The sequence below is a fragment of the Crocodylus siamensis genome, chromosome 1 (genome assembly GCF_052110815.1).
Source record: "Crocodylus siamensis isolate JL-2025a chromosome 1, ASM5211081v1, whole genome shotgun sequence".
NCBI classification, from domain to species: domain Eukaryota; kingdom Metazoa; phylum Chordata; order Crocodylia; family Crocodylidae; genus Crocodylus; species Crocodylus siamensis.
Genome location: NC_143395.1, coordinates 33,656,287 through 33,683,040, shown reverse-complemented (window position 1 = coordinate 33,683,040; position 26,754 = coordinate 33,656,287). Strand labels below are relative to the sequence as shown.

At 44.9% G+C, this 26,754-nt stretch overlaps 1 protein-coding gene across 1 annotated transcript in view; it reads left to right on the top strand.

Annotated features, from left to right (window-relative positions):
- The window catches only part of SNTG2 (syntrophin gamma 2), a 597,901-nt gene that overhangs the window by 474,503 nt on the left and 96,644 nt on the right, over positions 1-26,754 (top strand). The window contains exon 12 of the mRNA XM_090031379.1: positions 23,990-24,106. Within this exon, the coding sequence (XP_089887505.1) occupies positions 23,990-24,106 (117 nt within the window). The remainder of the gene's footprint in view (positions 1-23,989; positions 24,107-26,754) is intronic.

Below are 26,754 nucleotides of genomic sequence, written 5' to 3'. Positions count from 1 at the left end.
TTTTATCTAATCTTAGCCATGGTTTAAGCTGGTTATTTTTTAGGTGTCTCAAGAGTTCTGTGGATTTTCACCTCTCATGAAACTTCCATAAGAAATTCCCATTAACTTAAATAGGAATGTCACATCCAGATAGGCTTCACTGGCTAAAATAATGTTGCATCTGAGATGTTAATACCAGGATAGTACACATTTAAATTAAACTGTATTCATGCCCAACCAAGTAACTTTTTTATACCCTTGTCTTCTCATCATTTTCTGAATCACTGTCCAATTTAATACACTTTTGTTTTATGGCCAAATGCAAGGTCTACTGAAATCCATAGTAAGACTTTGAATTCACTGGGCTTCAGATAGGGGATTTTTCCCTGTTTCACCTGCCCTGAAAACAGTACAAAATCATCATGAGATACACTTTCTTCTAACAATGAGCAAGAACCTTAGTACTACTGCCTCTTTGGCTTTCTTTCTTTATCTCTGCTTCACTGAAGAATTACTGCCTAGAAGCTTCCTAAGCCCCTTCTTCTTGGTCACCTACTACAGATTGTAAAAGAATGTATATATTCTCTGTAATGAGCCAAGGCCCAGCTGGAAATAATGAGGGAATTAGGCTGAATCATCTCTCAGGAAGAAGCGCTGCCCACACTGGCTATAAAGGCTCACGTCAGACTGCAGAAGCTGTATTGCTGCAGTTCTGGCCTGCTTGGAACTCCTGAACCAGGTTTCATACAAGGAACTTCTGGCTTGGATCTTCCCCACTGTTCTTTGTTACTCCTATTTCTGTCTTGGACATCCTGGGTTAAATCAGTTGCTTGCCCTGACCATGACCTCCATCTCAATTATTAGCTTGCTATTTTGGCGTAGGCGTGGCTTTGACTTTGGTTTCCATTCCAGTAAAGCCCTGAGCTAAGATGTTCCACTCAAACTGACCACCAACACTTGTACCCCTTATATTGTCAATCTCATCTCATATTTTTTATACTAAATACAAATAATTTATGACTGTCTCAAACTCACCCACAAAATAGAAGGATTTTAGAGTGTTCATGGAATACCATTCATAGATACTTTCTTATATCAGTTCTGTTGATACAGTATGTATTCTCTATTGATAGCTAAAGTTAACCTGTGCTTAACTTCATCATTTTTATGTTTGTATGATCTATAGTATGTGATGTTATTTTGTTTTAATATTTTAGAGTATGCCTGAGATTGGATGATACACTAAAGAGTAAGTGGTACTTTCCAGGCAATAAGGTTCAGATCAGAGGGAGACAATTACTAGTTCGCTCAGGATGAGTAATTACTAAAACTATTGAAGGGCCATGTTTAATAAGCAGCCACATGAACCCATCTGGACATGAGCTGATGCGCATGATTTGAGGCCACCATGAGACAACAGAGCTTTGCATTTCAAAATAAGAGATTGATGGCAAGGCTAACACCCAGAAAAATGTAATTAAAACTGATAATTGAGAAAACCATGATAGATCTTAGAAGGATAGGCCAACCTCTTCATAAGCCACCTGGAAGAGGGATTTTTGGAAAACCATACCAGCAAACCTGCAGTCTACCTGTGTTACACAGATTGTATTCTCATCATCTGGACTGGATAGATCAAGGGGTGACTTCTTCTACAGGTTTAACAATTATCACGCCCTAATCAAGTACTCTCTAGAACATCCCTACACTTATATCAATTTTCTAGATACCATTACCTGCATGCAGGAGGGCACCTGGGCACCTGATAAGCTACTATATACAAAAAACCCATGATCCGCCATAATTGCATCCACAAAACCAGGAATTATTCCCAGCATACCCAAAAAGATGTAATCTACAGTCAGATCTTTGAATACTATTGTATTTGCTCTGAGGAGCATAGTATATGCTCCTCAATAATTCAGTAGGAATTTGAAGATGAGTAGATATAGATGATATTTAAGAATTGCTCTGTGGAGTAAGTGGTCTCTAAGAATCCAGGAACTTAGTCCCCACAGTGGGAAAGGTAGGTAAGGTAAGCTTACAAATTTGTTTTCTTGAAGCCTTATCAGGAGGTGAGAACTAGCCTTGTATTCTAGTCAGTAGTGCAGAATAGGGTAAGTAATCATAGTTCTTATAATCCCTTGTGTTTCTTTATTTATATATCTCTCTATATGCACAGATGATTACTTGTGTTTATGATTTCTCTTGTTTATATAATAAAGTGCTGTGCTATTTCTTATAACTTATTGTCTATTTTAGAGCATTCAGCTATGCAGGCTGACCTCTTCTGTGAAGAGCATCTGCAATTTCTTGTATAAGCAGGATAAAAGGCATCATTCTTTAAGATGGCAGAATGCCCCCTACTAAGAGCTGGCAAGGCCTAGGTGAAAAACGAGAAGTTGAGGTGACCTGGACCAAGGAGTTCGTCTCTTGAACACATCTTGGCTTGTTCAAATAGCCAAGGAGGAGACAGCAGAGATGGATTTAGGGCTGAATGTGTAACAGGCACTCATTCTCTGGGTGGGATTCCCCACTAAGCTGGGGGGGTCATTACTAGCTCCCCCACCAGTGGATCAAGGCAGGGGAATGGGACCTGCCCCTCCCCTATAACTCTTTCCAAGTCCTCTGCCCCGAATCAGGAACACAGGGCCAGGAGCTCCCTGCTGCCAGGGCAGGGGGATATTGTCCCTTCCCTGGCAGCAGGCAGCTCCTAGGAACAGGGAGAAATGTCCTAGCCCCTGCTAGGGACAGCTGTGTCCTGGCCCCATGCTCCCTTTCAGACCCTGAGCTAGCACCCAGGATGAGCCTAGAGCTCCTCCTGGCTGCTGCAGGGGACTGGTGCAGGGCCAGCGGGGGTGGGAGCAGATTGCTTCTATGAGCAGTGAATCTGCTTCTGAGACCCTACATGTGCAGATGCCTGCCCAGGTCAGTTTACTCCAGAGTAATTTACTCTGGAGTAAACTGACCTTGTATTATTTGCACGTGTAGACTTCTCCAATGAGTATGTAACATGTTGACAAAATAAGCTGCTTTTATAAATTTCATAGACATTATGGCTGGAAGGGTCCTTGGAAGATCAACGAATCCAGCCCCCTGACCAAGGGGCAGGAAGTCAGCTGGGGTCATAGGATCCCAGCAAGATAAGCATCCAATTTTCTCTTGAAGGTGTTCAGTGTAGGTGCTTGAACCACCTCCGATGGCAGGCTGTTCCAGACCTTGGGGGCTCAGACAGTAAAGAAATTCTTCCTTATGTCCGGCCTGAAATGGTCTTGCAGTAGTTTATAACCATTCAACCTTGTCATCCCTTGGGGCACTCTGTTGAACAAACGTTCCCCCGGATACCGGTTGTCACCCCGATAAACTTATAGGTGGCCATCAGATCACCCCTGAGCCTGCACTTTTCCAGGCTAAAGTTGTTAGCTGCAAAAGATTAAATTTTCACAGTACATTCTTAAGGCTTCTAACCAAAGAATGTGAAATATTAGTATAGAACAAGTCTGAAGATTGTTGAGTGTAGAATATCTATTTCAGGTTAGAGTTCTCTTATTGAAAATAAAACATTATAGTGACAAATGTAGTAGCACTTCAAAGCACTTGACAAATATTAACTACTACTCAATTAGCTGCTGCTTCATCCATGTAGTACCCCTGTGGAGTAGATAACCTTTTTTGTTCTGGAGTTTCCTCATCTGTAAAATGAAGATAAAAATAGTTAAGTGACTTCCAAAAGTCCACATAACAAATCAGTGTATAATAGAACTTGGGATATCTTAGCTTGAAATTCTGTACTTATTTCACTAGATTTTATTGTCTTCCCTAAAATTAATGTTTCAGAATATACTTGAAAGTTTTGCACCCTATAATTCATAGTGCAGAGGGATTTGGATTAATGAGTTATTTGGTATTAGTTTGCATTTTTGAAGTTTCATAGCACTATATGAATGATTCCACACCAAAATTCCCTGTCATTTATTATGAAAAATTCACATTGAAATCTTGGAATTTCCCTCAATTTTCTTTACGCTTTTCTGTCACAGGGATGAAGTTTTCATCTTCAAATTATTCATTCATGTGATGGGGGCTGAAAGGCATAGTCCCTATGACTGAGACCTGTGCCACTGCTTTGCTTTTAAGCCCTACTGAGTTTCAAGGCTCTGAGACATCCATGGCTCTGAGACATCACATTACCTATTTAGTGTACTATAATCTTGGGGCCTTCATCATCACAGTTTTCCCCAGAAAATATTAGATTCAGATAAGAGTTAATATTTTTGCACAGAATCTAGGTGTTGTTGGCAGAGATAATATGTGGATTTCATAGAGATCAGAGAATGATGCCAATGAGGCTATATTTTCTCTTGTGTCCCTCTTACTCTCACCAGGGATCAGGAATTTTCATTTCCTACACCAGGGAGAATTTCAGACTTTAGTTATCCAGGAGGAGAGCTATTTGAGGTTTATTTTATGTTGTGTTTAGTACTAGTAAAATAGGTAGAATGATCTAAAACAGCATAATGGCCAAGGGCTCATTTTTGCCATTCTTACACAGTTTGAGTAGTAACTTATTTAAAATGAGCGTGGTTAGCAGAACCAGCCCTTAAGTAATGTGGAAGATCAGAAATCATAAAGAAATCAATAGATTTAGACAACATATTACTTAGACTGCTAATCTGGAGAGGGAGGGTGTGTATACACATTCATTAATGTGCTGTAGTTATGGCACATTAAGTTTAATATCTTCTAACCAAGTACTAAATCAATACACATTAACTGGCACTACTGTGCAGTAGTGCCAGTGCACAGCTTTTTAGTGATGGTAACTGCACTAGCCTAATACTACTGTGCATTAATGTATTAGCATAGTTTTTGCCCTGCACACAAATTCACGGTAGAATTAGGCTACTGCACAGTTACTGTCTCATGCAGACACACCCAGGGAGAGGCAGTATAAGTGATCAGTGTGAATGGAGCAGAAATAGTATTAGGTTACATTTTTAAATCTATTTAGATTCAAGATAGAAAATTAATTTTAAATTCTGTCCAAAAGTATACCAAATAATGACTAGCATATAATCATATAAAATTAGGGTTGGAATGAACCTCAGGAAATCATCTAGTCCAAACCTCTGCTCAAAGCAGGACTGTCCTCAACTAGATCATCCCAGCCAAAGCTTTGTCTAGCCAGGTCTTGACAAACTTCCAAGGATGGAGATTCCACAACTTCTCTGGGTAACCTGTTCCAGTGTTTTACTATCTTCCTAGTGAGACAGTTCTTCCTAATATCTAACCTAACCTTCCCTTGCTGCAACTCATTTGTGTATCATGCAACTTGAGACCATTGCTCCTTGTTCTGTCATCTGCCACCACTGAGAACAGTCTAGTTCCATCCTCTTTCACCCCCCCCCCCATTTAGGTAATTGAAGGCTGCTATTAAATCCCATTTCAGTCTTCTCTTCTTTAGACAAAATAAGCCTAGTTCTCTCAGCCTTTTCTCAGAAGTCATGTGCCTCAGCCCCTTCACTATTTTTGTTGCCCTCTGCTGGACTTTCTCCAGTTTGTGCACATCCTTTCTGTAGCAGGGAGCCATATCATGAGAATGAAGACATAGAAATACCATGTTTAGGACTTCAGAGAGATTACTTGAGGGAAGATATTACAGGAAAATAGAGAGGGGGAAAATATTACAACAAAGGGAAGAGATGAAAGGTTACTGTCAAAACAAAAATATATTTATGGTATATTTAAAAAATGTGTTCTGCAGACTAAACAGAAAAAAAAAAGTACAGAAGGGAAGAAATATGCTAAGACATTCTGAGAATAAGAGTCCTCACATCTAAACTGTCGGGTGGGATGCACGAGTAAGGGCACAATCGGTCAGTGCAGCAGTGCCGCATAAAGGTCAAGGCCTTACAGGCACAATGCGTAGCCATGACTGACCACAATAATCAGTCTTAGAGATTTCATAGACATTGGGGCTGGAAAGGACCTCAGAAGATCACTGATTCCAGGCCTCTGCCCCAGGGACCTGCCTGACCCCTCCAGTGACATGTCACCACAGGAAGAACCCTCAGGCATTTAGTGTACCATCCCGCCCAGATCTCCAGCTGTGCAATCCACCAGAAGTTCAGGGAGCCCTGGCCAGTGGCTGCCCTGGTAGCTGCATAGCCCCAGACCCTGCCATGAGGAATGGCCAGCCATGTCACCACTGGCTATCAGCATTGTCAGCTTCTCCCTTGGGGGGGCCCTGGCTGGGTGCCTGCATGCCAGACCCCATGGGCCCAGGACACCAGGTGCAGCTGGACACCATCGCAGATGGGGAGGACTGTGCTGAACCACCAGCCTCACCAGGCCTGAACACATGGTAAGCCCCACACTGGGAAAGCCCTCCCCACCCCAGCTCCTATCCCTGGCCCAGGCCCCAGACCCTGCCCCGCTCCCTGGTTGGTTTTCCCATGCTTCCCTGTCCCTGGGAGCCACCCTCCATAGCACACAGAGATGTGGGATAAAGTGCAAAATTTTATGGAGCAGTCTGTGCCCCAGCTGCTGGGTGGCCACACACCTCAAGGAAGGTGTCAGTGGTGATGGCAATGTACTCAGTAGTCAAGCAGTGCATGGCCCCTGGTACAATATATCTTATCTCTGCAATGTTGCAAACTCTTACAACCGGCTTATGTCTCCTGGCTGTGTGTAGGCTCAGCAGCTGGATGTGGGGGACAGGCCAGAGTGGCCAGCAGGGATGCCAGGTCAGGGACAGCACCAGCCACCAATGGGGCCTTCCAGATGTGTTGGCTGTGCCAGAGGTGTACCATGGACAAAACCCTCCCCCTCCAGTGGCTGTTAGCAGTAGCTGAGGAATGGGATGAGACCTCACAGGCCTGGTGGGAAGAGGACCTCGCCCGGCAGCTAAAGTGCTGGGAGGATGACATGGTCTGCCAGGACAGGTGGCAAGTGGAGGACTTGACATTCTGGGAAAAGCTTCTGGCCCTGGAGTAGAAGTTAATTCAGGTGCTGGAGTAGCAAAGTATCATCCTGGCCCAGGCAGTGCAGACCCTGGATGAAGACCATTGGACCCTGGACACCGTCCTAGGCCTGGTGTTCTCCTTCATGCCTACTACTGCCCAGCCTCTATCCCTAGCCCCGCGAGCCCCCTACAGCCACCCACTGCCCCACAGCAGACCCCCACCTGGGCCTGGGAGGAGGTATTCTGCCACCTCCCACCAGCAGGAGCCCATGGCCCAGCCCCTGCTCAGGGTCTACTGCCACCCACCTGGGCCTAGGCCTGCTGCTCACCCTGGTTCCACATGGGCATGGAGCCAGAGCTGCCTGAAACAGTGCCAGGACTGGACATCAGCTCTGTTGGACCTGGACTCCACCAGCCTGAGGGGGAGCTACCTGCTCCAGAAGAGCTATGGGCACCACCACCCCTGGCCAAGCCCCCCACCCACTGCAGTTGCTTCAGTGTGCAGATCTATGCCAAAGGCTGGGGTGCTGGCTGCCTGACCCAAGCTCTGCCCCCACAGTGCCCCCACCCCTCAGCCCCTTGCTCTTGGATACCAAAATAAAGATTTTGTAAATAGTTTTCACATTGGAAAAAGGGTTTTTTTTATTGTTGGTCAGTGGGGAGAGTGACGGATGGGCTCTGATGAGCAGGGCCAGTACCATGACGGTACCCAGCTGCAGATCTATCACTCTCTACCAGTTCTGCCACACCAGAGTTCCTGCTAGGTTTGGGCATCATGCACACTGCCCACCCAGCTGGTGCTTACATGGGTGAACATGCCCTGGTGGCTTGCAGGACCATGGAATGGAATCCCCTGAGGCTGGGCTGTAATAAGGGTGGCATGGAACCCTGCCACCACCACCTTGGGGGTCATGGACATGGAGCACGGTATCTGCCAGCATGTCCCAGAGGGCCCTGCACACCTCCAGGATGGCCTCCCCAGTGGTGGCCTTGCCCGTGCTGAACAGATGCTCCACATACCAGAGGCTGGCAGGTGTGGCCAGCTTCAGCACGCCAGGGCCAGGCAGGTGTTGGCAGGGATGGCTGGGCACATGCCAGTGTCCTGCCACTCCAGATGGGACCAGAGCTGGTGGAGCAGGTCCCAGAAGGTGGATGGGGTCATGCATAAGCCGTCTACCTACTGATCATTATCCTAGGTCTGCTGGACGAGGTGCTGTCACCAGTGCTGACAGATGCAGCAGGTCCACAGGCAGCAGAGTTGGGGACCTAGGAGGGCAACTGGTATCCTGGAGCCCCTCATTGGTGTCCCTGGCAGCAGCAGCTGCACAACAACAGCCATGCAAGGGTGTGCTGAGCGCAGGCAGGATGCCACTGGTTTTGGGGGAGCCAGTTGGAGTGATATGGCTATAGGTCAGACAGTGGTCATCATGGTGGACCAGCAGTGTGATCACAGAGGCTAGCAAGATCTCAGAATGTTGTTTGTCATTGCCAAGCCCAGGGGCTGGGGCAGCCATAGTGCAGAGAGGCAGAGTGGGCACAGAGAAAGCTGTTGTGTGCTGCCTCTGCGCTTTCCATACTGCTCCTAAACAAAGGAAGAGGCTACTCAGAGAGAATAGAGTGGGGCTGGCTTTTAAAGAGAGCTTCCAGGCTGCTGGCAGCTGCAGTCGAAGCCTGGAGCTCCCCCCACCCAGGCATGCCAGGGGTGCGTTGCAAGACCTAGCACAAATTTAGTTTCTAATCTCTGCAAGTGTAGACACCCTACCCGAAAGCCCTTAATGCACACTAGCTTAATTGCACAGTAAATCTAGACTGCAGTAAATGCACATGTAGATGCACCCTCTGTTTTCTACCTCTGACTACTTCTTTGCTCCAGTTGAGGATCTAGCCCTGTAAATGCTAATATGAATAATGCAATGATCAGATGTGTTCCTAACTTTACAGAAGCATGTATTTTGCAAATGAGAGGGAAAAGTTACCTTACAAATTTAGTGTTAATACTGATAGGATGATGGGGTTCCATACTGGGGGGAGGTGGAATCATCCACATCTGTCATCTGAGTGATGCATCTGAAATGGGACAAGCAGCTCACTGAGTAACTGTGACATAAGCAATGACAAATGACTAGTTCAATGATGTTGTAAACTTTATATTTAAAAAGAGTATTTATTAATTTTATTAATTGCCTTTGTATTTTTCTGTTTCACTTTTAAACATTATAATATATCCCTTAGTTCAAAAGCTATTCTGGAGGCTTTGGTAAGGAATTAAGTGCACAGTTAATTAATAAAACAATTTACACAAGCAAAGGTAATGAATTTGATAATCATCATTGTCCTGTACCTGAGTGAACCTGTCAAAAAGTTTTATAAAATAAATTCCCCCCTTAGTAAATACTGACTGATCATAAACCAGGTTTCTCTAGTCTCTCATCCAACATCATTCTTCATTAATGAGCAATACCTGATGCTGCTCTGTAAGGTGCTGTATTCCTAAACATGTTAATATGGCAGGAGTGTGTCAGGATTCTTTTAACGAAAAGGTTTTATAGAGAAAATGTTGATTTCTGAAAACTTTTGGGGTACCATTCTGAGTTCATCAACGTTTTCAGTCAGGGTTACCATAGAATTACTAATCAACGTGGCAATGAAAAAGGCAGACAATCTGATGCTTGGGATGCTTGCGTGAGATGTGAAAGATCTTGCTTCAAGCCCTGCTCTGCCTAATTTGGAAGAGGGTATGAACCTAAGTCTCACTTACTCTCTGTGAGCCCACCCATCCCCAAGTGTTTGAATCTTCTGGAATGGGTCTTTTTCAGTCTCTCTTGCTCAAGTTGTTCATCTTGGTGTAAATAATTAATTGTAGTAGGGATTTCAAGTTGATCCTTCCATATCTTAGGTGAGTGCTCTGCATTCTGACTAATAAAATCATTCAGGCTCTTTGTCTGCCTCTTTCTCCCACAATATCTTTTATTTATAAAAATGTCCAGTACAAGAAAATAAGGAAGAGGGAGAGAGGCTGACTTCTCATGGTTCTTAGATTGGTAAAGATTCATAGGACTGTGTCACAAGAGGGACTAAAACATATAGCTCTAAAAAGCAAGCATTTATAATGCATTTATAATAAGAAATACTTCTCCAATTAATTTAATTTAAACAGTTAAACCTCAAATGATTTTGTAGCTTTGCTATTTTAAACATCTCAAGGATTTCTGTTTTTTTTCTTTTGGACATAATCTCATTTTGTTGTGATGTATCTATTTCTGTGACGTGCCCCATAAATAAGGCCATAACAGCTGCTAGTTTTTTTTTTCTGTAGTTTATCTTTTTCAAAAAATTGCTTCCACCAAACAAACATTTGTATTCGAATAAGTAAACCAATGTCTTAAACTGCCAAAAATTGTACTTTTCCTTGCCATCTGATTTTTTTAAATATACCATGATAGTTAGTAGCATGCCATTAATTACTCATTTAAAGACACATCTTCCTCCCAGTGAAGTAATTCCTCCTACTTTGTCCTCCTACTACAGTAACCTACTTCAAGTTTTACCTACAATAGCTGCCGCAAACCAATCAAGTGGCATGAATGTGCAAACAGTATTCATTGAGATTGTGGACATTATGTTAACACTTAATATCTCATTTTGTTTTGCAGTTTTGCATTACAAAAAAGTCATTTGTCATTGCTGTTCAAATCCTTGTCCCTTTTTAAACTGCACTATACATCTGGTAATTTGACCTATATGGACACATCCACACATGCTAGCACGTGCACTTGCAGCAGCTCAAATAGAAGTGGTGCAAATCTGAGCTGGTGCTTTTTTCCTCAGTGCACGTGCCCGGACATGCACTTTGGTGTGGAGCAAATTGTGCCACTTGGGGCAAAATAACCCTGCCTGGCTCCTCCTGGATCTGCAGCCAGGGGGAGCTAGAGCCTGGGGCCAGTACCTGTGCTGTCCCCAGCAGTATAAAAAGTTGCCCTGTCCTGGCCTTGGCAGTACAAAAAGCTGCCCTGGCAAGCAGCTTGGGGCTACTTATTCTCTGGAGCTTCTGGGGCCCAGCCAATTGATACCTGGGGACACTACCTCTTGTGCCAGCTGGACTGCTGCAGCAGTATCTCAAATCCATTTTTTAAAATACCCCAAAATCTATGTTCTTCCACATTTAAAACAAAAAAAAAACACTCTGCACACAACACACACAAATATATAGAGAGAGACAGACAGTGATAAGTTTGGTAATGCTTTATTGGTATATTTACAATGTTAAAGCAATTTGGAAGCCTACCAGTATCTCTATCATCATGAAAAAAATAAGTTCTAAATACCTGTATGTGTTTATCTGTGCTTTTGGTTTTCTTCACACATGATGGGTGTGTGATGGAGGGATGTGGTGTTTGTAGAAAGGGGGTGATAAGGGGTGTGGGGGAAGGGGGGGTGGATGTGGAGGGATGTGGATTGGTCTGTGGGTAGGAGTGGGGCAATTGCTGGAGGCAGTATGGATGTGGGGGACCTTGTGTGGGGGCTACTCAGGAGGGGTGGGTCTCCTGGCCCCCACAGGATGCAGCCCCCCCAGACTGCACGTGGAATGCCTCCCCCCACCCAGGGTCCCAGCTCCCCCCTGGAGGGCCACAGCCCCTATCCCCCACAGGGCCCCAGCCCCCCTGACCCGGGCCCATAACTAATCTTTAACAGCAGCAGTAGGGGGACCATGCACCAAGCCGATTTGGTTCTGCTGGCCCAGGGGCTGCTCTTGCTGCCCAGCTGAGCTAGTTTTGTGGCAGCAGGAATCAATGTGGCATGCAGGGATGTGTGCCAGGCCCAGCCGGGTCCTGGGGCCCCTCTACAGCCCAGCCAGCTGGGCCCAGGTCACTGAAGCTCACTAGTCCAGGTTTGCACCAGAGCGGGTCACACGGCTCCAGGAGGCATGCACAGGAGCCGCACCTCCCAGAGCCCTGTGACCCGCTCTGGTACAAGGCCATACTAGTGAGCCACATGGGGCTGGGCCAGATCCTCACCCGCCTGCAGGCACAGGGGGCAGAGGCAGGAGCTGGCTATAGGAAGGGGCTGCTATAGGAAAGTCCCAGCTATGGGAAGGGCCCAGCCATGGCAGGACCTGGTGCAGCACGTGGGAACTGCCTGCCATGCCAGCTCCTGTCATGGCCAGCTTCCACCTCTTCCCCCTATGCCTGCGGGGGGGGTGAGGACCTGGCCCAGCCCCATGTGGCTAGCTAGTATGGCTTTACATTAGAGTGGGTCACAGGGCTCCAGGAGGCGTGGCTCTTGTGCGCAGCTCCTGGAGCCATGCAACCCGCTCCAGTGCAAAGCCAGACTTGCGAGCCTCAGGGATCTGAGCCAGGTCTTCACCACCTCCGCAGCCCCAGGGACATTCCCCCCCACCACTCTTCAACCCCCCCACATCCCCCTGCCACCCCTCACCCCCCATACCCATGAACCCCCCCAACTTACCTTGGACAGCATTGGGGCAGCAGGAACATAAAAGAGACACTCTGACCATAGAATCATAGAAGTAGGGTCGGAAGGGACCTTATAGATCTTCAAGTCCAACCCCCTGCCAGGGCAGGAGAAAAAACTGGGCTCAAATGATCCCAGCTAGGTAGGCATCAAGCCTCCTCTTAAAGACCCACAGGGTAGGAGCCAGCACCACTTCCCTTGGAAGTTGGTTCCAGATCCTAGCCACCCTAACTGTGAAGTAGTTCTTGCGGATGTCTAATCTAAACCTACTCTCCAACAACTTGTGGCCGTTATTCCTTGTTATGCCACAGGGCGCTAGGGGAAACAAGTTCTCTCCCAAACCTTCTAGTCCCCCTAGTGAGTTTATAGACTGTCACCAGGTCCCCCTCAGCCTTCTCTTGTGAAGGCTGAACAGGTTCAGGTCCCGCAGTCTCTCATTGTAGGGTCTGCCCTGTTGTCCCTGGATCATGCAGGTGGCCCTCCTCTGGACCCTCTCAATGTTGTCCACATCTCTCCTGAAGTGAGGCGCACAGAACTGGACACAGTACTCCAGCTGTGGCCTGACCAGTGTTGCATAGAGGGGGAGGATCACCTCCTTGGCCCTGCTTGAGATGCACCTGTGGATGAACGACAAGGTGCGGTTAGCCCTTCCAACCGTGACCTCGCATTGTCGGCCCATGTTCATCTTGGAGTCAGTAATGACTCCAAGATCCCTGTCTGCCTCCGTGCTCTCAAGAAGGAAGTTTCATATCTTATAAGTGTGCTGCTGGTTACTACTGCTCAAGTGCAGTACCCTGCACTTGTCAGTGTTGAAGCACATCCTGTTTTTGCTAGCCCACCCCTGTAACCTATCCAAGTCTTGCTGCAGTCTTTCCCTCCCTACTAGCATGCTCACCTCACCCCAAATTTTGGTATCTTCAGCGAATTTAAACAGAGTGCTTTTCACCCCGTTGTTCAAATCGCTGATAAAGAGATTGAATAGCATGGACCCAAGGACCAAGCCCTGGGGGACTCAGCTGCCCACTTCTCCCCAGGTCGAATATGACCCATCCACCACCACCCTCTGAGTGCGACCCTTCAGCCAATCTACAATCCATCTGACTGTCTAGGCATCAATGCCACAGTTGCCTAATTTTTTAATGAGGATGGGGTGAGAGATGGTGTCAAAGGCCTTGCTGAAGTCCAGAAAGACTACATCCATGGCAACACCTGCATCCAAGGCTTTTGTGACCTGATCATAAAAGGCAATCACGTTGGTCTGACTTGATCTGCCCCTAATTAAACCGTGCCGGTTGCCCTTGAGCATCATCTCTGAGGCCAGCACATTGCAGATGTGTTCCATGATGATCTTCCCAAAGAGTTTCCTTAGGATTGAGGTAAGACTTTTGGGCTTATAGTTTCCCGGGTCCTCCCTCCTCCCTTTTTTCAAGATGGGGACCATGTTGGCTACCTTCCAATCATCCGGCACCTGGCCCAAGCACCACAAGCGCTCCTAAAGCTGTGCCAAGGGCCCTGCAATAACCCCTGCTAGCTCCCTCAATACCATGGGGTGGAGAGCATCTGGACCCGCTGATTTGAACATGTCCAGCCCCTCCAAAAGCTCTCTAACCCAGTCCTCCCCAACCTGAGGTCTGGAACCGTTCCCCTCGAGTCCGTCTTGCATCACGGTGGGGAAGTCCTGGTCCCTGCCCAAGAAAACAGAGGTGAAGAATTGGTTAAAGACCAGAGTGTCTCTTCTGGAGGACTGACTCCAGGCATGGTCTTGAACAGTGCCTTGCTCCGCTCTATTGCGGAGCATTTTTTGTCTAATTCTCTCCCCACGGTGCAAACTTGCAGCGCAGGGAACATTTTTTCGTTACCACACGTGCCTGTTGCCCCGCCTCAAAGGGGTTTGAGGTGGGGCAACAGGCACTTGCACACTCGTCTGGATGAGCCCTATGAGTTTGCAACTATGCCAATGGTTTCTAGTAAAATTTAACAATTAACTAAAGTCTTTTTTTATTCCTAGTGATCAAATGCTCTGTGTGATATTTTAATTAGCATTTGATCACTAGGAATAAAAACAATGACTGTAGTTAATTGTTAAATTTTACTAGTAATCATTGGCATAGTTGTAAACTCATACAGGTCAAATTTGAATATATATTTATTTCCCCACTTATGGGAAAACTTATAGGAAAATTCCTGTTCAAACCAGCCAGCAGTTCCACTTCTTTGCCTCCTCCTCCTTCACCTAGCCATGTGTCACCTTATGAACAATATTCATCTGCCTCAGCTTCAGTCGGTCCCTCTAAGACATCCAGGCATTTTGCACAACACACAGCTTGTAAACCCTTGTAGTGCAAGTGTGTCAAAGTCATCTGATCCCAGGAGCCAGATGAGTGGTGCAGGCCATACAAACCTGCAGACTGGCCCCACATTCCAGTATGTGTTCTGGAGCATCCTGATGTGGCTGCACTGGGATGTGAACTGGAGCACACACTTGGAGCGGTGTATCAGACCATTTAATGTACCTTGATACCTGTGGGCAGCACCAGGGTCCAGGGCATATCTTGTAACACACCTGCTGTAGTGTCTTCAGTAAGCATGTGGAGGGAGTCTGGGGAGCATACCAAAGCAGTAGTGTTTCTCAAGAAAGAGCCTATTGAATGGTTTTTGCATTTAACATCTGCTTTATTCTTTACTCACTGCATTAAGTAAAATTGGCCAGCTATTAAATTTAATTTTGTCAGGCATTGTATAAATGCCAGGAAATTTCTAAATCCTATTCATTGGTGCTTAACAAGGACACTGTAGTTAAATATCTAGTAGTGTTTCCATTATATGTCCTGGCTTTGAAATGTTAAGTTCTTTTAAGTATGTTAATTCATATAGAACCATAAGTTAGCACCCAGTTTCATTGCATGAGTTTTTGTTTTCTTTTGTAAGAAGTGGCATAAATCAGTAAAACATTTTTTACCTGTATTGGAGAGCACAAAAATACTTTCTTGTTTCAGCAGCTATGTTGACAAAGTAAAGTTAAATAATGGCTGGGGGAAAAAAACCCTGAAAGAATCTTCATCACTTTTTGGCACTTCTGGGGAGCTAGAACTCTTGGAACCAAAACAACTCCCTGCTGCCCTTTTCGCCCTTCCTGCTCCATTCCTCATGTTTTCATCCAGCCTTTCAGAATTTATCACTTCCTGCTTTCATAGTATTATGCTGTTTGGCTTTTTGCTTCAAGTAGTTTTTTTTTCCTTTTGTTTTCTTTTTCAAAAAAATATAGATGAAGTATATAATTTGTAAATAATTGTTGTACAGATACTCTTAGGGAAGATATTATAATTGGTTCTTTCCCTGTGAATTTGAGTTGGTAATTTTGGAGGTCATTTCAGTTGAGCAATGCACTATGGAATGTTTCCACAATCCAGTGCAGTTGAGATATTGCTCTGTCTGAGTTTCTGTAGACTTTGATGGAGTGGAGTCATTAAACTGACTTATGATAATCTGTTTGTTTCTATTATACATTAAATGAATAATGCTGAAATGTTGTAGTAATTCAGCTCACAGTAATTCAGCACATTCTCAAAGTGGGCCTTAACCTTACCCTTAAGATTGGAGTGCATCCAGGTCTGGGACTGAGGAAGCAACTGCAAACAAGCTGCAGCAGAGACTTGTATAGTCCCACTGATGGGACTTAAAAGTTCCGACTTTAAATTCAAATCAGTTTTCATTGAATTTAAATGTATTTTCTCCTGCTACTCAAGGTAAATGACAACTAAATGGCTTTTATCTGGGTACCCACATTTTTATATGGGAAAAAATGGATACAGAATTGTACGTGTGAAAGAGACAATTTAGTTTACTGATCAACACCAGTAAAGCAAATTTAGATATCAAAATATATTAAATTTGAACCAAAGCTGATCAAACTCTTTTGGTACTTTGAAGTTCCATTAACTACTATTTCAGTGTTTTTCTTTTAAAGTACATGTGCACTTCTCTCTTTGATCTGAAGCTGAAAACAGAGATTCCATCATACCGTTGTTACTTTGATTATTCACACCAGCCACATCTACGCAAGATACTGACTGTGCAGTTGCAGTCACTTAGTACTTGCATACCCACGTACTAAATGACTGCATCCCTGCATGGTTTCCTGGTGATGTTGACTATGCAGTAGTGCATTACTATTGTGCAGTAGCTTGTTATTACTGCACGTGGTTCATGCCATACGATGCTACTGTGCAATGGTAATGAACTACTGATCAGTAGTAATGAGCTAATGTGTAGTAAGTGTGAAACAGCACCTTTCCATTTTGATGTTTTGATGGAATAATGTTTTGTTTTGAATTTCGTTTGATTTCAAAAGCACTGTTCCATTTTCTTTCATCAAAATTTTTGCTGTTGCGACGTTGTTTCTAAGTTTCGCACATAGGCTATAATGGGGAAGCACAGAACTGCCTATACCTTTGTCATTTCTAGCCTGATTTGGATGAAACTTGCAGAGATGGTAGCTGCTTATGAGGGCATGAAGCCTGCCAAGCTTCAAGGAGATAGCTGTAGCAGTTTCTGGGAAACTGCACCTCAAGGTGCTGTCAAGCAAAACTATCACTTGTCGGCAGTGATAGCCTCCTGTCATCCGGCAGGCAGATCTAGGGACCCACACCCCTGGGAGGGCTATGGGGCTGCACCAGACACCTCCCAGGGGTGTGGTCCCTGGTCTGCCTGCCGGATGACAGGAGGCTGCTGCTGCCACCTAGGACAAGCGCTGGGTGCGGGCTGTGCCCAGCACCAGTCCCAGGGGCAGCAGCACATTTGATTTCATGTATGAACTGAGCAATTTGCATAGTCTGCCCGTGTCTCAATTTTCCCATCAGTTGTTGTGAAGAACTTCAGGATTCTTGAATAACTAGCACTATAGGAAAGCAAATGATTACTGCTGTGCACAGCATAGTTGAATAGCAGTCTATAATTTTGTCTCTGGAATAGAATCTAATTGATTTTTCACTAATGGATGAGAAATCCATTGCAGGTTAATGAATTTTGCAAATTAGCAAGTAAGCAAACAGTTATGATTATAAAAAATATTAAGGATCTTGTTTCTCAAAGTGTACTTTTTTCCTTGCTTTTGAACATTGACTGCTCTTTTTGTTTTAATTTTTATTATTAGGATATTAGCATACTACTATAAGTACCTGATACTGTAATTTATATTAGATTTTCAGCAGTACTGTGGATGTAATTTCTTAATGTAATGAAGTGTCTAAAAACTCTGTTATTTAAGCTTTACTGGTGGACAGGGTGAAGTAATATTTGGGTGAGAATTATTGAATTTCCCCAACAGCTAAGTGAGAACTGGAAGGCCTACTGTATTTATTGCCTTGCTTTCTGTAACTTCATTAAAATGTTAATGTTATAGCTCACGAGAAAAGTGTACTGAAACAACACGGGCTTCTTATGTTCTTACATATTTTTAAATAAGCAGACTGATAGATACATTATTTCAAATTTTTGTTATTTTATATATTGTATGAAGTATTTCACATAAACATATTACTCTAACAATATAAGTGTGTGTTACAATTTGTTCTCTTACTACATATTGCTTCACTTTCATGTACTGACAATATTTAAAAATAATTTTATGTTTATCTCAAAAGAATAACTTCTTTTCAAATCTCACTTTGGGACAAATCTTGAAGTTGTTATTCTTTTTAATACATCTTTGATTCAGGCTGATTGTCATTGATTTCAATAGGAGTTTTCCCTTTTGTGAGACTCAAAGATAGGATTTTCAGAAGTCCCATGGGACTTGTGCTCTTTAATCCTACCCCAAGTAAAAAATTAGCAGGCATATAAGTACTGACCATTTTGATCTGGAAATTCATATATTATTATGGTGAAGACGGATAACATTTTCAGGAGCCAGTAGGGGCCATATATTCAGCATATGCATGTAAAATTAAACTTATGAACTTCATTTGTGGGGACAGTTCTTCTACTGTTTATATCTAGCTTAGAAAGAGTTATTGAAATCTTACTTCTGCCTGAATTTCAGGATACCTTAAAACTGTAAAACAAAGTATTAAATACATTATTTGCCTTTAGAGAAATTAATACCTTCAGAGAAAATCTAAAAATATGTTAGATGAGGGAGAAAAGAAAACCTAACCACCTTAGAATTTGGCTGAACCAGAATAGAATTCATCTATCCTGCTCTTTGATGAAAATTTACACAAAAACGTAAATTCCATGAAACACAGAATGTGTTGATGTGATGATGCAGTTCTTTGTTGTGGGTAAACTCAATGTACAACAAATCACCTGTTGTTCAGATTACCCACCTGATATGTGGGTAATCAGAAGAAAAACAAGGTCAACATTGGACCCTTGCTAAACCAAATGGGGCAGCAGGAAACCAACACCCAGGAAGAAGTTAATCTCATGAATGATTACTTTGCATTGGTCTTCCACTAACCCAAGGGGATCACCCTGCAAAACAAGATGCAGGATTGCCAGGGTATGGGCACCCATCATTGGTAAAGATCTTGTGCGAATTTGAGACCTTGAGAGGCTGGACATCCACAAATCCGTTGATCTGGATGGAATGCACCCAAGAGTGCTAAAAGAACTGACAGATATCATTGCATGGCCAATGGCAAGGATATTTGAGAACTCTTGGTGCTTGGGTGAGGTTCCTGAGGATTGAAAGAGGGCCAATGTGGTGCCCATCTTCAAGAAAGGGAGGAAGGAAGATAGAGGGAACTACAGGCCAAACAGTTTGACCTCAATCTCTGGAAATATATTGGAAAAAATCATCAAAGAAACCATCAAGAACAGGCTACTGGAATGCAGCATTCTAACATGACTTCATTGTGGGCAGGTCTTACTTCCTTCTATGACCAGGTGATGCATCACCTGGAGAAAGGAGAAGAGGTTGATATCGTCTACTGGGTCTTCAAAAAATGTCTTTGACTTTGTCTCCCATGATTGACCATGGTTAAACTGAGGAACTGTGGCCTCAACAACCTCTGATGACTCAGGATCTGGCTTCATGGTCAGACCCAGACAGTCATTGTTGATGGAGCCATGTCAGCCTGTTGCATGGTTACCAATGGTGGCCCCCAGGGTTCTGTATTTGGACCAGTACGCTTTAATATATTTATAAATTATCTGGATTCAGGTATCAGAAGCAGACTGGCTAAATTCGCTGATGACACCAAACTGTGGGGAGGCATGGTCACACTAGAGGATAGGCTGGTGATTCAAGCCAACCTGGACAGGCTCGCAAGTTGGGAGGATGAAACTCTGATGGCATTCAACACTGAGAATGAAAGGCACTTCACCTCAGGGGGAACCCCCCCCTGCAGCATGCTTATAGGCTTAGCAGGGCTATGCTCACTTGCACCCCAGCCAAAAGGGACTTGGGGGTCATGATTGACCACGAGATGAACATGAGCCACCAATACAATGTTGCAGCTGGTAAAGCAAACAGAGCTCTGGCTTGCATTCATAAGTGCTTCTCAAGTAAATCTCAGGATGTCATCCTCACACTGTACTCAGCCTTGGTGAAGCTGCAGCTGGAGTACTGCATCCAATTCTGGGCTCCACAATTCAAGAAGGATGTGGAGAAGCTTGAGAGAGTCCAGAGGAGAGCCACATGCATGATCAGAGGGCAAGAGAACAGGCCTTATGAAGAGAAGCTAAGAGCCATGAGACTCTTTAGCCTGAAGAAGTGAAGGCTCAGGGGGGACTTGGTGGCAGCCTAAGTATATAAGATGTGTGCACCAGGAACTCAGAGAATGTCTGTTCACCAGGGCACCCCAAGGGAAGACTAGGTCTAACAGTCACAAACTCCGGGAAGACTATTTTAGGCTGGACATAAGAAAAATGTTATTTACCATCTGAATCCCCAGAGTCTGGAATAGATTCCTCACAGAACTGGTGCAAGCACCTACTCTGGACACCTTTAAAATGCGCTTGGATGAGTATCTTGCTTGGGTCATTTGACCCCAGCAGACTTCCTGCCCCTTAGGCAGGGGACTGGACCCAATGCTCCTGCAAGGTCCCTTTCAGCCCTAATGACTATGAAGTCTATGATGTAATATCAGACTTAACTGATTTAGGTTAAACTGGTCTATCAAACTTCTGTCCCAGATCCCATCCCAACTCAAGCTACCTCACAGTCTCCCAGCATATTGGGATGATTCGTGGTCCCCTGCAAACATCCCCTCACAGGACTGCTTGTTGAAACACGGCTCAGACTCCGCTGCTCCAGCCTAGCACCTAGATGGCCCCACCCCCGGGCTATCACACAGCTGAGACAGCAAAGCCTCTTCCTTTGCTCCCCATCCTGCATCCTGCCTGCGCTTGTCAGCCCAGTGGAAGTGGGAGGTGAGGAAAACAGAGCCTCCCCCCACCCCAGCCACAACCACAGTAGCCTTGGTCTGCCATGCTTCAGGGAGCCAAGGTGAACCCGCCCCAAACCCTCCACTCCCCTGTGTGGCCAGTAACCTAACTCTGCCACTGCCACAAGTTGGGGGGGGTGGAGCATTTCTTCAGGCCAGGTACCTGCCCATGTTGCTGGGCATGGGGGCACGGGGGAAGCCCCTTACCTCAGGGGGGTTCCCCTGACCTGGGGTCCCCCAGATTGGGGCTGCCCTATCCTAGGAAACTGAGAGGAATTACTCCCCAACCCCTTGCATGGCCAGGCTGCAGGTGGGAGGAGGGAAGCATTCCTCTAGGCCAGATGCCTGCACATGCAGCCAGGCATGAGAATCCAGTGTGAGCCCAATGCCTCAGGCGGATTCCCCCAGTCCATCCTGGGGCCCCACATCCAAGGGAGGGAGCCGATGGGAACCCCCTCTCTCCCTCCCCCATGGGGTCGGGCAGTTTGGTGCAGGTGGGAAGCGGGGAGCATTCCCCTGATCTGGGTGCCTGCAGCTGGGTGTGAGGGCATAAGGGGAGACTCATGCCTCAGGGAGTTCCCACTGGCCCAGCCTAGGGTTCTGCAGCCCTGCCCCAGAGAGCCAAGCGGAATTCCCCACACCCCCGTACAGCTGGGTGACTTGGCTCTGCTGCAGGTGGGAGGGAGGGAGGGAGCATCCCCTGGGACACAGGGGGAGCCCCATGTTTGGAGGGGCTTCCCTTGGCCCATGGCTGCCCCTACCCCCTGTTGCTGCCACACATGGGAGGGGGGAGCATTCTCTTTGACCAGGTGTCTGCCCCTACAGTCAGGCATGGGGGCACACAGTGGGAGCCAAGTTGCCAGCTGGATAGCGGGAAGGTGGAGGAGTGGATTCCTCTCAGCAAGGGGCACCTCATGGCAGGACAGCCCTGGACTGGGTGACCTTGCTAAGGGAAGTCCCTTGAGGCTTCTTTCCCATGTCCAGATGCCCAATTGGGGGGCGGGGGGAGGATCAGTACTAGGACGGGGTCTGCTTTCATCTCCCCTGCAGGGGGACAGCAGGGGGCCTGGGGTGTGCATCAGGGATGGCCCCTGCTTGGCTGGGCTGGGCTGGACTTGACAATGGCTGGCAACATGAATTCAGTTCACTATTGGTTCAATCTTCACAGCTTAGAGAAACCTGAAAAGAATGGCTCAATTCCACCCTAGCCTTTTTGACTATTTGCACTTAGCCAGGAACTTCAGTGTATACTGAACTATATACTGCAGGGTTTTATACCAGTGGCATTTTTTTGGAACCTCCAGAAATATTCAAGTTCAATTAAGGGAAAAAATATTTGGCCAGCTGCAACTTGTTATATCAGAATAAACTTATCTATCCCAAACCTTTACTAGCTGTTTCCCATCCATGTTCACACCACACACGTCTGATGAAGGTCCTTGCTGGAGCAGAGTCAATATGATTCAGCTACATAGGTTGGGGCCAAGAGCCTATGCACTATGGTTCATGCCTCTGTGTACACCTGAAAGCTAGTTGTACAGTGGATGGTCAAGGGCAACAGAAGGAGCTGAGGAAGGTGAAGATACAGATTTGATGGACTGAAATTCAAGGTCACTCATCTGAACTGTGTTAACTCAAATATAAGACAAGATTTTTTCCCCCCCAGTCAGCAAGGGGAAGAAAAGCCCCTCACTTTATATTTATGTACCAGCAAACCCCTGCCCCCCTTATCCCTCCCCCTCATTAAAAACACTGTCTAGCATTAAACTGCTGCTAGAAGTAGCATGTACTATGAAGTTGATTGAATGCAGCTCAGGCTGAACATGCTCATAAAATACATGTCCCACATTAGGCAAGCGCAGTGATGGGAACGTAGCAAAAGACTAGATTAGTGCAGTCCATCTGAATGCAAAATTGTGCCCATTGTGCTCAGTCCCCCTTAGCACCAACTGTTTTTAAAGTCATCGTGAACCACTATATCAAATACATTTGTACTTCCTCTTGACTCCCACAGCTGAACTGCACCTTTCTTTTCCATTTCCAATTATTTCTGTTTCTTTACCAGCCTTAAATATCTGGCAAACATCTCCCCTCTCTTTGCTATGCGATTACTGTGGCTCTTCTGTCTATGGACTGTCCCCACATGCAGAAACATGTAGTTGCTGCAGCAAAAAGAGCAGTAGCACAAATTTGCACCTTTGCTGGCCCTAGTAGCTTTACCTGGGACCCTGGGGGCCTCCTGAGACAGCAGCAGTTTTTATCTGACCACTCAGAGCCTGGCTAGCAGCCAGAGCATGGCTCTGGCCACCAAGGCTCCATTTCCGATGGTTCACATTTTTTTCTCAAAAGTGCAGATTTTGTTAGCAGAGGATTTTTTTTTGTTTTTTCTTACACTGGGATCTCCCTGTATCAAAAAACCCCACCATGCTGCAAGTTAGCAGCACAGTAAATGGGTATACACACACTGAGTGCAGTTTGTGGTGCCTCAAACAGTTTTGAGGTGTCTCAAACCACGTGTGTGCACTTCTTGGGGTGGAGATGGACCGGGCAGGGGTGGAGATGGACCTGTGGGGTGGAGATGGACCAGGCAGCCCTGTACCCCATCTGCATATACATTTTTTGAGGGTCCCAGGACTTCCGACCAGAACATCCAGTTCCAGTCATGAATGGCAGGTCCTGTCAGACCAACCCGGTGACCTTCTATGGTCACCAAATCCTTAGATGCAGGGGTAGCAGTGGACGTAGTCTTTCTGGGCTTTCTGCAGCTTCTGCCCTTCCCTCTGTCCCTTTCCCCCACCTTACTGTCACATACAGCTCACTTTTTCCACATTGTCCTCAGGGAGGAAGCAGAGCCTAAGTAGGGTCTGATAGTAAATGTGGCAGGAAGGTTGCAGGGAGAAGAAATTGGTCAAGGGGCTGAGGACAAGGGATCTGACCCCGCCAGCCACCTGACCCCCCACCACTATTTTCCCTGCTGTAGCACTGGGAAGGGGACACATTCAAGACAAACCTCCAATAATTTGATTCTACACCTGGAAAAATATAATATTTTTTTTTCTTGTAGAGAATTTAATAACTGGGGGGTTGTCCTATATACAGGGTCACCTTATGTTGAAGTAAATATGATATATATTGTGCTTCTGTTGAAGATTGAATTTTAATTATCACTGCTTTTGCCCTACAGATCATACATATGGGATGGGTGAATGAGAGACTTGATGGAATTGATTCATCACAGATATACAAATTCAAGTTCCTGGCATTGAAAGGTTCATCCTTCTACATTTTCAGCAGTCCACCAGTAAGAAGTCAATTATAATTCTTGTCAGTTTTGGGGGGTTTTTTGTAAGAAACAGTTTTTAATAGCACTGGACACTAATTCTTTCCTATTAATTAAAGCTGTTGACTGAGATTCTTTAAAAAAAAAAAGAAACTTGAGGAAAATAGTCACATGCATGCCACAAATTACATTAAATTTAAGTAGGATTAAGATATCTAACTGTTAAGCTTTTTTGAAAATCACTTACATAAAAGTCTGTGGGAACTGGGGTGTTCAGAATATGTTAATGGGCACATTCCTGGTTCAAATTCCTCTCAGGTGGATTGTGATCAAAATTTACTCTTTCACACTGAGCATCTAACCTATTTATATGTGAAATGATTTGCTAGTTAGTCTAGCTCTCTTCAGAAGGATGTTAACAGTAGTACTAACCAGTTGAAAATTTTGCATGCAAGTCATAGATTGAATTATAACCGAGAACTATCACCACTAAAGGTGGATTTTCTTTAAGGATTACGGCATGCTGCCAAGATAAATTGTGCCACTATTACCAGAGTTGTAAACAAAACACCCATATTCCCGTAACAGGTTCATTGAATACCTTTTAAAAACACTAAAAGTTCCCCTAAAGAAACAAATCAAAATGAGGAAAAGAGTTCTAAAAATCTCAAAAACAAGTTGTGCTCCAGCCTGGGAGCAGCAGACCACAGCAACAGCTGCCAGCTGATCAGTGACAGCCTTCTGAGTCTTCTTTCCCCTAAAGAAGGAAGGCAGGCTGTCATTGATAAGGCTTATTAACAGATTCTGTTGGGAGGAGGGGGATCAAAGAAGCAGCTACTTTCATCTACTGGCTCGAGAGCACACCTTTGTGGTGACTCTGTCATGTTAAGGGGAATATATACTTCAATGACACTATTTTTGTAGTGCTAGAAAGCATCCAGGACCCCAAGGAATTGGTACTCTGAAAAAATTTTAAAGTATTAAAAATAGAATTAAGTGCAGCTGCAAAAAAACTGGTCAACTTAAGTGTCAAAAGAATTCAACAGCAACACTTCCATTGCTTTCAGCTGAAGGAGGAGCATATCTTACCTTATTAAGTGTGAATCACATAACTGTGAAGTGAGAGACAGCAAGTATAAATTATGAATTGTACACAGGAGCAATCAATGACACAGTATATCTTTTACATATTAGCATTCCAAAGCAAATACTCCTGTTGTGTTGGCTCACAAATGGCCATATAACAATGCCTTTTTTAATTTGGTAGTGTTGGAGAAATGTTGAAATTAGGGAAAGCCACATGTGAAAAGCATGTCGTCCTCCCAAAAAATCCTCTTTACCTCTGGAAGGCAAGCTAAAGAACTACATTTTTATTCAATTATCTCCATCTAGGTAAAAACCAAATCAAAAACAAAATTCAAATATTAAACCAATAAATAATATGGCATGCAAATATAAATTTTAAAAAATCTTAATTATGGCTTTCAAACCTGTTCTAGAAAGAGAGTGTTTAATATAATTAAAACTATCCATCTACATGATGCTAATTGAGGCTAAACTACTTAATTTCTCAAAATTCATCTCTCTGCAAGTAGGAGACAAATGATAATATATTAGGGCTGTGCAAAGCTGTGGTATCCAATTAGATTCAGAGGAGATTGGCCTGATTTGGCAGCTGAACTTCCCAATCCAAATTGAATTAAAGGTCAAAATCTAATTGGAAGCCTCTGAATCGATTCAGACAGAATCAAAGAGATTTGGAGATTTGGAAGGCTTGCAGCAAACAGAAACTGAAAAGAGGGAGGGGGAGGGGTGATCTTCCATATATGGATATGGCTGAGTGTGGTGGGGAAAGACTGCTCTAATATTGACATCTGTAGGTGGCCAGTGACTGTGATCTTTCTTTGAGTTCCCTTCCAATCACAGTGCTCTGGGGGAGGGACATAGCTTTATATGTTGTTTCTATGTCTGAAGTGATCCGTGCCTTTTGTGAGCTGTCTCTCTCTTGGAGCAGCAGTGCCTGAAAGGCTTAGTCTCTTGCTGCAGTCTTTCTTCTTGTAAGGTATATCCTGTCCATTGAGGATCCCCACCTTCAACCCAGAAGGAGGTGGGTAGTGTAATATGGGATCATTCTGAGGTGACAGATGATCCCAGGTACATTACCTGCCAGCACTGCCAAAGCAGATGAGCTGGGGCAAGGAGGTGAAACACTTTACCACCACAGCGATGCTGCTGCATCTCAGGAAGCAGCACCCCCCTGCCCTTATTCCTCCTCAGCCTGGCACCACTGGGAGCATGCCCCAAAATAAGTCCCTCTCTCACTCCAAAGCCTCCATCCCCAAGATGCAGAGGCAGGCCACCCTGGACCACTGAGGGAAAGGCAGAGACAAGGGGGTGCATTCAAAAGACAAAGTCCCCTAGAGCAGTGGTCTCCGAAGTGGGGTGCGCAAGATGGTCCATTGGGGTGCAGGAAGAAAATATTAGAACTTCTATTTATATTTATATAAATATACATATATATATATTTATATATTTAAGCATGGGGGTACATGCTTAAAATTTTTTTACTGATAGGGGTGTGCGAATATAAATATACATGTATTGGGGGGTGTGCTCAAAAAATTTTTACTGATGGGGTGCGCAATCAAAAAAGTTTGGAGACCACTGCC